At 40.1% G+C, this 13,670-nt stretch overlaps 1 protein-coding gene across 1 annotated transcript; it reads right to left on the minus strand.

Moving 5' to 3' along the window:
• Positions 1-8,966: 8,966 nt before the first annotated feature.
• On the minus strand, positions 8,967-11,706 carry LOC104437994 (serine/threonine-protein kinase RIPK). Its single transcript, XM_010051048.3, has 5 exons — positions 10,933-11,706; positions 10,699-10,834; positions 10,477-10,613; positions 10,241-10,364; positions 8,967-9,781 (listed from the first exon to the last, which is right to left on the minus strand). Exons 1-5 carry the CDS (start codon positions 11,320-11,322, stop codon positions 9,216-9,218), a joined length of 1,353 nt encoding a protein of 450 aa, XP_010049350.2. The 5' UTR covers positions 11,323-11,706; the 3' UTR covers positions 8,967-9,215.
• Positions 11,707-13,670: the final 1,964 nt, after the last annotated feature.

Genomic DNA, 13,670 nt, shown 5'->3' on the forward strand with positions numbered 1-13,670 from the left:
CCCCCTCTCCCACCAAAAGCCAAATTTCCACCGCCTCGGGCTACACGGAGGCCAATTGTCCTTTGGCTATAACTTTTCAGGTGAACTTCATGAGTGGCCGTGAATTCAAATATTCCATCGAGAATTCTCGTATTTTTCTTCTTTCATTTCAACCGGTAGTGTCATGACTTGATGGACGCCAAAGTGTGAACACGAGTGAATTTCTTCACGGACGATATACTCAGGAATCATAGGGACATGGCCACCTGGTCACCGGTGCACAAGTCAGCCCGCAAAACAAAGAAATTCAACGGTACAATCCGAGTGGCGAGTTGTCGAGGCCGGGGTCATCGATGAGGGTAGCCACTAGTGGTCCGGCTCTTACGGGGCGGGTCTTGCTGGTGCTCAGCCCGGAGAGATCACGGGGCAAAGGTCGGTGACGGATTGCAACAAGGCTTTTTTTTTTTTTTTTTGCGGTGATGCTTCTCAGCACGATGAAACAACTCTTGGTGGTGTGCTCAGGGTTGGGATTAAAATTTGTCGGAGCAATTCGCTGGAAATTCCACAAACCAAGAGCTTTAAACGTGATGAGGACAGTACATCGGGGAACTCGACACAACTCGGGCACGTCAAACCATGGTGTCGGCAACAGCTCAATAGGGTAGCACTCATTAACAAGGCGTTGCGGATGAAGAACTGAGGCCGCACGACGCCAAAAAGATGGCTGGAACGGTATTTTGACTTTGCTCTATCGCCATTTTCGTGAAAAAGGAGTCGTCTCCTCGGTATTGCCTCTCTCTCTCTCTCTGTGGAGAACGTGAGTTCTCTTTTTTTTTTTTGGCCGTGTGTTCTCAATTGTGTGGCCCTTGAAACCCTATGCGAACAACTTATTTATAGGCCAAGAATTAGGTTTTAATTTTTTCCAAATTCATATCCACAAAGATTTATTTTCCAAATTTGCAATATTTTTTGTTATTTGCCATATCCAAAAAAATTCCATCATATCCTGAAAAAATTCAAATTCCCTATTTTTTCATGAGATAATTTTTGATAATTTTTTATCATTAAAAAAAAAGGACTTTCACCAATTTTTTCGCTTCGTGAGCTTAGTTTGGCCTGCAAGTTAAAGCTTAGAACCACTAATTCGAACCCATCTGCCATCGGTCCAATAAAAGCAAAAATGCAAATTAAAAATAAATGCACATAAATTTATATGCTATGCAATTAATATTTTTCTAGGGATAAAATTAACCCATAATTTTCCATGCAATAAATAAATGACTAGATCGCCAAAATTTAAGTTTCAACAAGTAGAAAATTTGTTACATGTTTATGTATAAAACTAGGAGATTCTTTACTTCATTGAAGATAAAGAAATAATCGGTTGTTTCCTTATCATCCATCAAGGTAGAATATTGAGCGATGACAAAAACTAGCTGTAAGATAGTTTGGATAAGAGGCCTTCTCTAAGATCTCAGGGTATAGGTGAATGAGCCACTATTTTTATTCTGTGATAATGATATGTGCTTAAACTCACAATGAACCTAGTTTTCCATGAGAGGATGAAGCATGTAGAAGTTAATTATTATTTCATTCGAGACAAGATTCCAAGTGGGTGATAAGAAAAAGAGGAATAAGAACAGTAGAGTAACCCGTGGACATTTTTATCGAGCTTTTATGTCAAAGGCAACATTCGTATTTATTAAGCAAGCTAGGCGTCCATGATGTTTATATACCGCCAAGCTTAAGGGGGAGTGGTGAAGATACTATTACCGATAGATAGTGATCTGAATTGATCTCGATTGCGGGGAATATTTTTTTATTTGATTTATTGTATATTCTCTTTCCTCGTAGATTTAGACCTCTTTTATTTGATTTATTTGATTTTTAATTTTTTTTCTTTTCTTCTTCTTTGCTTCTTTTTCCCACAATGGTAGCAAGCTTGGCTTAGCGGCCATGGGTGAGGGGCTTCACCCAGATTTGGCTGAGGCCAAGGGGTTAGGGTGAAGCAGCCATAGCCTCGCTAGGCGTGGGCAAGACCACCTTCGCCTGAGCCCCTCAAGGTCATGGTGAGGCTAGCCTCACTTAGATCTAGGCGAATCTGTGTACATCCGGATTTTCACTCGACGGAATTGTGATCCTCAAGCGATTAGTAGTCATCACCTCAACACCAAACTCGTCACCGGACGATGTCATTCACGTCACTGCCGTGTCTTGCCAACTGTGCCTTCCCACCACCAACCGCGACACCTCAGTCGAGCCACCTCGCTCTGCCAAGTTAGCATAGCTCTGACATATCACCCGAGCCATCGTTGATTTCGCCTCCTCAACCTCACCCACGACGCTACCGCATCACCTGTGACTCCACGTCACCACGAGTCCAGCCACTAGCCCTCAGCGTGACGCCACCGTGATGCCACCCAGCTGTCCGCACCGCTTTCTCTCTCCATGTGTCCTTCCTCATGGACGACAACAGCTATAGGTGGAAGAAGAAACGCGAAGAACAAAGCCCCGTGCCATTCCCTCACTCCCACCGTTTCTCTAAAATGGGCGACATGTCACCAGCTGGCAAAACTTCTATTCTAAGTCAACAAACGTGATTGCAAGAGGAGCTGATCAGCAATGCCACCAGCCCCCACGTTGCTCCCTTTTGGCTGCCAAGTATACAAGTCAAACGGTGGAGGCATGGGGAGACCAGGAAACAAAAATAGCAGCGGTATTTCCCTCTCCTTCCTCCATTTCCTACCTCATCGCCGATCCTCACACTCTCTCTCGGTGTTTTTCTCATCTCGCGCACGACACCACAGTCCCGACAATCAACCTCACCAGCGACGCGTCCTCGTCCAACGACCGCTCGTGCCACCTTGCCGTCCGGCGTCATTTCCTTCACACAACTCGGACCGCTTGAAAACAGCTGCAACCGGGACTTCCAAGACCTCATCAAGCCGTGTCAACACTCGACTCAGACCTGAGGCAAGTGAATTACTGCCCGTTTACGGTACATAAGTTGTCGTTTGTACGTCAAGGTCGATTTCCTTGAGTTGTAGTCACCTCGGTTGGTTTCATGCTTAATTGTGTTCATCAACAGTTTCGGAAAATACGTGTTGTGAGTAGTGGTGATATGTCAGTACATTGAATATATTAATATATTGTTGGAATGCTTGATATTGAAGTGTGCATTGTTTTGAGCTTAATTGACACGAGTTATGGACGAATCTGAGGTTACGATGATTCTTGGGTCAATTTACCGTGGACTGAAATTTTCTAATTTTGTGCAGGTCTTTGTAGTACAAATTTGATAAGACTTTCTTCACGAAAGTTATACGTTATGCCTTGTTTTACAACATGCTTTAAATTCAGATTTTTCAAACTTTATATGTGCAAAATATATTTAAAAAATTATGCAGGTTCGAAATTATTTTTATAAGCCGTTTCCAAACCTTTACTCGGTTTCCATTTTCTACAGGATTTTATTTATAAACAATTTGAACTTGTGTCCTTCATAAAATTTTTAGATCACATCTTAAAATATAATATGGAATTTTTCCATGATTTTTGGAGTTTAATTAGGCGTCCAAAATGCCATTTCCTGAACTTGTTGCAATCTGGATTTTCCTTGTTTTGATCCGAATTGCAGAAAATTATTGAGACCTGTACAAGCTAAACCTAACTTTGACTTCTTCACAAAAAACCTTCCTCAGAGTCTCATCCATGTGTTAACATTTTGTAATTTTTCGAACTGATTTACTTGGCAAATGCCCTGATTTCTTCAAGCGGGGGCGCTGCCCTCTTTCTGCTAATTTTGGCTAAACTCCCTTTTGTAAACCATCATTTTGGCTAACACTGCCAAACTAAATATTTGTATCATTTCTATAGCTTATAAAGTATAGTTGATGATAGACACTGAACGATTCTTGTACATTAACTTAGTGGATGGCATATTTAAAATTGAATTATGGAATTGCTGCACCAAGGAATGAGTGTGTGATTTGGGAATGCCGTCGGTCCTTGGGACAATGATGCCCCGAGTGGTAGTAGTGATGCCTAGAGGGATAACTAGGTTCCTTTGAATGCTTGGGGGGTGTAACACGGTTCTCTCAAATGTTCTCGCGATGCTAGATGGGTGCAAGATGCCCAAGGGGTAACAGGGTTCCCCGGAAGATGGTAGTAGCTAATTCATAGCAAAAAATGATCATTGATATTCTTAGATTTCATTCAAGTTTTATTGAGTCACTGTTTTTAGAGGAAATGTTTCCCCTTGTTATCCTAATTTTGAGAAAGGTTCTCGGGCAAGTTGATTTCGAAATAGTCTTTCTATATTTTATATTTAAACTTCATCGCACGTGCTGTTATTGACTTATGTGGTATAAAATGGTTAGTAATTTGCTTGCTGAGCTTTGCGCTCACTCTTGGTTGATCATTATTTCTCAGATCAGTAGCATTTTAGGAAGACCAAGCCAAGATTTTGGACATATTGTGGGTGGGAGACAGATGATATAGTATATGCATGGTATCCAAATCGGGGTGATGCAGCTCCTAAGGCTTCTAGGTGTGGTACGGAGTAGTGGTACCTTTTTGCTCGTCCCCTAGTATACCTTGACCCTGTCACCTAAAATATACATAAACAAGAAATGAAATGAGATTGCCTAGTTTGTATTTCCATGTGTGTTCCTTTGAATTTTTATATATCTTGGGTGTTCTTTAACCGTATACGCTTCTGCATACTTAAGAAGTGAAAAGACTTTAGTAATTGTGTTAGTCATGACATACTGAGGGCATCGCAATCCACCTCACCCACAGCCCCCAAGCCTCACGGAGGCTTGCCGGCCACTATGGGGAAAAGAAGCAAAGAAGGAAGAAAAGAAAAAAAGAAAAAGAAAATAGGTAATAGAAAATAAAATATTATTAAAAATTGTCTACATCGTGTCGGTCGGACGACCGGCTCTCACGTTAACGCTAGCTAGTCAAAATTACATAAATACAAAATGTTTAAGATTGAATTGATCCAAAAGAAAAAATGATGACTGAATTAAAACAATTACAAGGGGTTTATAAGTTTTTTGATAATTCTCCCATCTTTGGAAGCTTTCTTGGCAATTATCAAGTCTCTTCCTTAATGAATTCCGCTTGTGTGGAGTTTATACATCTCTTTAAGCAAATTTTGATGCCAGCCCATGGTGCACGGTGGTTAAAATCAAATACAAGTTTTAGAGATATGTTTATTTATGCTCTATTTGTTTCGCGAAAAGTGTGACTTTTTTAGGAAATATTTTATAGAAAGTCATTTTTCAGGAACATAATAATATTTTTTTAATATTTAGCTAAAACCTAAAAATGAATTAGAAAAAATTTTCTATTGTGTCGTATGAAAATCCAATTTGATTTTCTTGAAAAAAATTACAAATAAAATCGAATTTTTAATTATTTTTCTTTTTTCAATAGCCCCAACCTCAGCCACCTTCGAACTCGCCTCCTCCCGCGACTGCGTCCTCACAGCTAGCGAATGCGCAGACTCTGCTGCCGAGGATCCTAAAATTTGCAAGCAAGTCAGGGAAGAATTGCTATTTCCTTGCGAGGATTGAGCATTTATTGAGTGCTTTGACCTGTTCGAACGTGTTGATCGCCTCATCAATCATCTCGCCCTGCCTGCAAAGCATGATGGTGTGGCACATGTAACACTCGTTCTTCAAATTTGGTCTCGCCTTTGATTGCTCGAGGAACCTTCGAATCTCATCGAAGTGGTTCAACTTTGTCAGCTTCAAGATTGTGGTGGAGAAGGGATGCGGTCGAGGTGGAATTGTAGGGTGAGGGCTGCTAAGTGACAAATGTGTGATGATACACTCGAGGTTCTTTTTGCTCTGGAGGAGGAAGAGAGTCACTCGGGTCTTCTCCTTTGACGAGAGAGGGGCGTTCGAGTGCGGCGATAGGATCAACAATGACAAGCGGTGGCGGTGGTTCAGGGAGATTGAACGGAGTCAAGCAAGCGGCAACATGCATGGCATTTGAGCTTCAACGGCAAGGTTGGTCGGTGTTAAGAGCAAACCACGTCTTCATCTAATAGCTTAAGTTTTTAGAACAATTAGTAATGATCCTACAAAATTTCATATGATATCAAAGCAAGAGGTCTGCATTTCAAATCTTTTCATGCTCCTATTTGCTTCCCCAATTATATATTTTCACGCTTTAAGTTTAGGCTAAAGTTCAGCCCATGTATGAGGGGGAGTGTTAGAGTAATTACACCCAGTCTATGCGTAAGGGGGAGTATTAGAGAAATTAAATATTAAACCATATTTTTATCTATCAGCTTAAGTTTTTTAGAATAGTCACTAGTGGTCTCATAAGAGAAAATTATTTTCCTCACCTTTGAAAGTGTTTTTTCCATTGACCAAACAATGTTTTTCTTAACTAGTTTATGTTCTGTGAACTAAACGTCGAAAAATCCAAAACACTTTTTTTTTAGGATAAAATTGAAACTTAGATAGTTTAGTGAGGATGATGTTGGAAGGAATAAAATTTGTTAGTCCTTTAGCTCATGACAAGTTTGGAGATGTGTTAAATGTCGCATTTCTGAAATGCAAATAGATTTTTTTTTCTTCCAATCTTGCCTTGTCTCAGTTCCATAATTCCGAATATACTTTTGAAAACCCTAACTTTGCCTCAACTATCAATTAGTAATCGACAAACAGCTAGTGAGTGACCGCCACCTTCATCTAAGGTTGCGTGACATTAGGCGAGGCTGGCCAACGGCCAATTTGGCTTGCCAACAACGGATGAGTTCTGTTGGCAAATAGTTCGAAGTTTTTCATTAAAAAAAAAAGAAGCAAAAATCATTTACTAAGTGTAGTTCATACTAAATGCTATTTTAAATCAAAATTGCTTTTAAGTGTGTTTTTAAAATACACCAAACACTAATACATTTCAAATACTCTTTTAGCTCAAAGGTTTTTGTATTTTCCTAAAGACATTCTTCCAAAACCAAATTAAACGCACCCTAAAGCGACCTAAATTAAAGGTGGACTTGCCTTGTTTTGAGCGTTTGTGAAGAAAAAATTTGTACCAAAGGCCCTTGAAATTGTGTTATCAAACACCAAAATTTTATCTCAGGTGCCTTTGAGAGCTAAAGTTTGAATTGCTGAACGAGAAGTACTCTAAGTCATTTTATATTCTCTTGAAAAAAGATATTAGTGTAGCAAAATTTTGTATACATATACATACATGTGTGTGTATATATATTTATATACTTTATTAGTTATTTTTACTATCGGCAAGTAATTCCACAAATGTGTTAATTCGCAGTATATGCACTGGCAGATGATTGTAGAAAGCACACAGGTCCATGCTCGTAAACCATTTGACAGATTTATAAAGAGCACATAGAAAAAGCCTCATAAAGCAGTACCCTAAGCCGGAACCCTCGAATTGTATGAACTCCCACTTTATATTCAAGGACATCCGTCCGAGCACGGCAGCCACAATAGCCATCGTCCGCGCGTCACATCGGCATCACCTCGGCACCATCGACCATGGAAGCCGTGAACACCAAGACGGCGATCACGACGAACTTCAAGGTGGATTTAATGGTAGTCCCCACTCCTTCCTTACATTGTTAGGTGGAACAAAACTCATGAATTAATGAAAGAGAAGTTGGTTCTTGAGAGAAAGTACACGAAGGAATTGCCTCACGAGGGAAAATGTTATTGGCCTGATTAAATCATTCCTCATGAGGTACACTATATTGATCATAGTGCACGGTTACCTGCTACTTTCCGTGTCCCTTTTCGGCGTATGGACATGATTTCACAAGTGATTGTGAAAATTTGATGGATTGGGTTTAATTTGGTAGATGATCATACATTAATTGATTTATTCATTTGATAACTTGTTGTACCAAACGCATCTATTAGGAATTTTCTAATTATACTGTCTTTATAGAACATTTTATAAGCCATATCTAGTAACGTTCAACTCATCAATTTTTCAATCTGGTTAGTTCGCTAGCGATAATGTGATGTCTCACTATACATTCTTTCAATCATATTTCGTTTAACATCTTTGAGCAAAGCTTTTTTTTTGTTGTTGCTAATTTGCTCATACTTGATTATCTTATTAATCTTCCTTTTACTCGAAGTTCTCGATTGCTTAATTTCAACAGCAACATCATGCTTTCAATCCAGCACAGACATTTTTGTCTGCATGTATCTCGTGGTTTTGGACGAAAAGGAGGCATAGAAAGTGAGTCACATCATTTCGAGCTTATTTGCTTTCGAGAAATTGAAATAAAACATGTCGGCTAATTCAGCCATCACATCTATCCCCTCAACCAATTAGTGCTTTTTAGCTGAATTTGCACGTTCAATCTTCTCATAATGATTCATGTTTGGGATCGCTCATTTTTCTGCACCACGACAAAACAATCTTGATTGAGAACCCAAAAAGGCCCTCGAATTATTGGCCTATGCCGAGGGACGCGCATGGCCGAGATTCCTCCAGTTTTTAGATTTGACTTTTAGACTGTTGTCTTCAGCATATTTTTTCTTTGTAATCATCTTGCTCCTTAAATGATGACCTCAGCACGGACGTGTAAATTGTTCGGAAATAGTACGATCAAGAATCTTTTCTTAACATTAAGTAATTGTTATTATTTTCCGAGGAAGATGGTCCACAAATCACTTTTAAAAAAAAACAATTATACAATCAAGATCGAGATTATAATAATAATATATTTTCAGAGAAGGGAGGAGGCAGTTTGTCTCTTGGAAAATATCTCACATGTGTTCAAATTGCTTACCTGTTTTTTTGACAATACTGAGCATTTTCATTTATTTTAGGGAGTCAATTCATGAAGTCGGTGGTTAACTTTGAACAAGTCTTTTGTTTCATTTAAATTAAGTTATGGGTTCAATGATTACATGAAATTCAAATGGCATTTTCTATGGACACATAAGTTGATGGGGTTATATACCCCTTTTACTGCCAAAATCATAGGAAAAAAAAGATTTTGATTAAAGAGTGACGCTTAAAGAGAACAAAACTATGTGCAATAAAAAAAAGCACTTTTTACAATTTCAAAATATAATAGTGATCCGCAGACATTCGTCAACTATCCAAAAGACAAAAGGAAAGGACAAAAACAGCCTCCTCGAAACTAACTTGCGAGAGTTAAACCTTGCCCTTGACCCTATACTGTGTTGCACACTATTTGGCAAATCTATTCCCAATCTTATTTGCATTAGGCTTCAACAGCTTCTCAAGGGAGAATTCAATCCATTCGTGTGGTTGTTGTGTCTAAGAGCAGAATCAGAGTGACTTGGAGACTTCGTTGGAGGCCTGACATCTTGGTGATGGTGACGGTGATTGTGTCTATGGCCCTGGTGAAGTTGATGGTTATGGTGACGATGCCCATTCCTTTTCTTCACTTCCTTCCGTTTTCCTTCTTTCTGCAATGAATCAATCTCCATGGGGACTGTGTAGACAAATGGGCCAATTGGGATGTCATCAAAGTTCTTGAGTGGCTCCAAGGTCTTGACCACTGTGCTCATGGTTGGCCTCATCTTGGGCCTGTGGCTCAGGCACTGGTAGGCCAGCGTGGCCGCCTTCCGTGCCCCGCTCTCGGAGTATTGCCCCTCGAGCCTCGGGTCCATCAATCGTGAGAGCTTCTTGGAGTCATTCAGCATGGGCCGGGCCCACTCAGCAAGGTTTTGCTCCCGGTGAGGGCGGTTCTTTTCCACGGATTTCCTTCCGGTCAGGAGTTCTAGGAGTACTACACCGAAGCTATAAACGTCGCTCATCGCTGTCAAATGGCCTAAAAGGCAAATGAACACACATTTGACTTTAGTGATGGAACATATGATGTTTATAAAGATGTAATGCATTTATCATTTTTTTTTCTTTATATACTTTAAAGGGTAGGAGGGGGATCAAAGCAACTAACTGTTTTGAAACGTGAACATAAGGGTTAGGAAATATTTGGTTTGAACCAAACTACTTAGTCTACAGGCGTGCAAACTCTTCATTGCAACCCTATTGACCTGCTGAAAAATATGAGCTCTCTCCATATGAGGAGCAAATGTTCAAGACGTAAATTCATTAAAAGTTTGCTACTATATGATTTGAAGTATGATCTAATGAAAGATAGTGTCGCCCTATTATGAATGAGCTACTTGCTTGATGGTGAATTTGGCTTTACTTAGTAAAAACAATGTGCTCTATGGGAAAAAAGAATTGAACTTCTTTCTGGGTAATCTTAGAGAAAAAAAATTACCAGTCATGATGTATTCAGGGGCAGCATAGCCGTGTGTCCCCATCACTCTGGTTGAGACATGTGTGTCATCACCTTCTGGACCATCTTTTGCAAGCCCAAAATCTGAGAGCTTTGCCGTATAATCCTGCATAAAGTTTGCAAAAATCAATAAGAAATAAAGCGACAATATCATTCAATTCCGGTGAAAACACAAGTTGGGGATGGGAAGGCAAATAGGACATTGAATGGATGCTCACAGAGTCTAACAATATGTTTGATGCCTTGAAATCTCTATAAATGACCGGATTCTCTGCTTCGTGCAGGAACGCCAGACCCTTTGCCGCTCCGACCGCTATTTTCATTCTCGCGGACCACGGTAAAGTTGCCGCATACCCTGAAGACCGATACCAATGCATTAGTTTCCTTAAAAGCCACAAGTGAGAGAATATTGTTGGACTCTGAATTGATCAAATACGTACTTCTGAATAATTGGTTTTCCAAGCTCCCTCGAGGCATGTATTCATAGACCAGAAGTCTATGTTCATCTTCACAACAGTAACCAATCAGCTTCACCAGATGAGGATGCCTCAATTGCCCAAGAAGGATCACTTCTGTCTGTGGATAAGAAGGAATCAAAATGATTAAAAATTACGTCATTTGTAAGGAAAAGATTTTCGGTGTGGTCAGGATGACGGAAAGGTCTTTGGACGTACCAGCCACTCCCTATGACCCTGCATCCCTTCCAAATCCAGGAGCTTGACGGCGACGGGCTGGGCCTTCAGCCCGGGCCGCAGCTTGTCGTCGATGAATCCCTTGTGTACGGGCCCAAACCCGCCTTGCCCGAGGAAGTTGCTCGATGAGAAACTCTGCGTTATCAGCTTCAGCTCCTGGTGGGCGAACACATGGAGGTTTGATCCGGCGAGTGATATCGAGAGGTCCTCCGAGAGTGTCGTCGAACTGGGGTTGCTCAAATCCAGTAGAGAGAGCCTCTGGAACGAGTTCTGCTTTGTCACCTCCTTCTTGGGCTTGCACTTCTCGGTTTCTTCCTTCGTTTTGTAACAGCTCAGGACCATACACCTCCATGAGATCTTCTTCACAGCCATTTGCAGAAAAGCTTCTGATTGAACTGATCCAGGAACTTCAGAACTTGCACTTCTTGGATGCAAACACTAAGCAATCATCCTAATCTTTCTTGTCAAGAAATGGAAGAACTGACGAAGAATGAGAGGCCTGATACAAGAGATCTGGGCGTTGCAGATCGCAAGATGGTTGGTGGGACTCTTCAAAGGCAGAGACAAATTGTGGGCTAATGGTTTTCAAATCATCACCTGCTCTCCAGTCCAATTGCAGACATAAAGTCGAAGAAGGAGGAGAAGGAGAAGGAGAAGAGAAGGTTACGACTTGGTTTTGGCAAAGTGAATGGGGTTTTATATTTGTAGTCTCATGTTCTACACACAGCATGGAATTCTTCCACTGCAACGCATATGTCTGTCGGAGAGGGGCTATAGTTTATTGATTTATGAAAAGAGTGATGGGTGATAAGTCCACATAGGTGGTTCAAGAGGCAAAAGACAGTGCTGCCCTCCCTTGACTTTGGGTGGAGTATCTACAGAATTTGGATCAAAAGCTCGGTACTACTGTTTCTTGGAAACCAAGGGGACCGGTGGCACATTCAAGACTAGTATTTCTTGGTAGTAGAATTTCTTGGGAGCAAAGGGCACCGGTGGCACATTGAAGACTAGTCCCTGAAACTTGCTAGAGACGGCACAGAACTTCTTGACTTCATCAGCTTTTTTATTAGGTAGAAACTATTAGAAGGTGTTAAACTTGTGTGGGGTTTGCATAATTTTTTGTTGCTTCTAATCCATGACTTTAGTATGATTAAATCCAACAAGTCACTTTCATAAATAAATATAGGTTGTAAGAGGTAGACATATTTAGGAATGATCACTTTTAAAATGAACATGTTCTACACGCTATTAGAGTTGGTTCTCAATTTTTGAAATCAAGAATCGTACCGTTGATCCTAGGACCAAACCAATTGGTGTTTTGGGCCATCCAGGGACTGGTTTACTTTTATTTTTATTTTATTTTTTTTATTTTTACGTCATAATGATTTAGTTACGTTGGAATGCTAAATCTCATTATCTTTTTTTTTTTTTTTTTGGTTTTAAAGAGAGTCAAAGAATTTGGTTTTAAACTGGTTTTACCAAAGAATCAACCTCGAAACCACTTCAAAATAGGTTCAAGGCCATGAATCGTGAATTGAATTGAATTCTCAAATCTTTTGCTTGAAAGATGATCAATTGGTTCTCATATTAAATTGGCCATAATTGTTCATCCTTGGACACATATACATCACTTGAAGGCAAGAATTATGCAGTTTAAGGCTCTCACCAACAACAATTCAAGTCAACAACTTAGTTTCCCTCGTCTCATTGAAATCCAATTAAATTAGAGTTTGTGCAAACCGTCCTCGGAGGCAAAGGCTCTTAGCCAATAGGCGATAAACAATGATAATCATGAACATGGACATGGACATAACCCAAAAAAAAAAAAAAAAAATTTCTAAGATCTATCCTTGTCTTTTGATGACGATACACAATGATTAATTATAATTTAGGTTGGTCACATCAGTTTAATTTTCCTCCAAATTTGGTACGTCTGCTCCGCGGCTGCCTTAGCTTCTAGAAGTTCGATTAAATAATGTAAAAGAAGAACAATCCATGAGCTGAGTACATGGTATTGGTATCACATTTTACATGTCTCCAATACCCGGATCGCCAAAAAAAAAAAAAAAAAGTTGACTGAATCAAATCATCCGCCACCCTCCGATGCGTGGAAAATCTCACGCCAGATACTGTATACGGTTGACCATACGTATATCGAGTGGGACCGGGTTGGCTTTACATGTTTTTTTTTTTTCCAATTGGACGAGGAGGGGCGTTTTGGTCCGCGCGGGAGTAGGTGAGGCGGGCCGGCGTTCCCCACGACGTCCGTGTCAACGTTTGGAAAGTCAAGGGGCAGTTTCGTCTTTTCGGCGGGGAAGGTGTTGGCCTCGTTCCAGACTTCCCCCAGTCCCCACGGGGGACCTCCTTGAGGTCGAGTCCTGTCTCGACGGCGGAAACGACAAGGGGAAAAGGACAAAAGTCGAGATAATAAATTTTTCTTGGACAAAAGTTTCGAAAACGTTTTCCTCATTTTCCGTCGTTTATTTCACAGAAAATAAATTTTTTTGGCAAAATGTTAAGTGGAAAATATTTTCCTCACTTGTTCTTATCTCACACCTCTACAAATCCTCATTTCCTTTCTTTTTATTCTTTTTTTTTTATTCGAATGATTTTTTTATTTTTTTTTTATTTTCTTTGTTTTCCATTTTCACGAAAACGAACCTTTATTGTCGATCTCAAAAATGTTCGTTTTCATGCTCACCAATGTCAGGTGAAAAATA

This window comes from Eucalyptus grandis, chromosome 3 (genome assembly GCF_016545825.1).
Source record: "Eucalyptus grandis isolate ANBG69807.140 chromosome 3, ASM1654582v1, whole genome shotgun sequence".
Lineage (NCBI taxonomy): Eukaryota > Viridiplantae > Streptophyta > Magnoliopsida > Myrtales > Myrtaceae > Eucalyptus > Eucalyptus grandis.

Bases quoted from the DNA above. Each gene is read 5' to 3' on its own strand.
- LOC104437994 (XM_010051048.3), bottom strand. From the start codon at position 11,322: ATGGCTGTGAAGAAGATCTCATGGAGGTGTATGGTCCTGAGCTGTTAC. The intron at 10,835-10,932 runs GTACGTCCAAAG...TCTTATCCACAG, and splicing joins AGGGTCATAGGGAGTGGCTG to ACAGAAGTGATCCTTCTTGG. The intron at 10,365-10,476 runs GTGAGCATCCAT...AACTTTATGCAG, and splicing joins CAAACATATTGTTAGACTCT to GATTATACGGCAAAGCTCTC.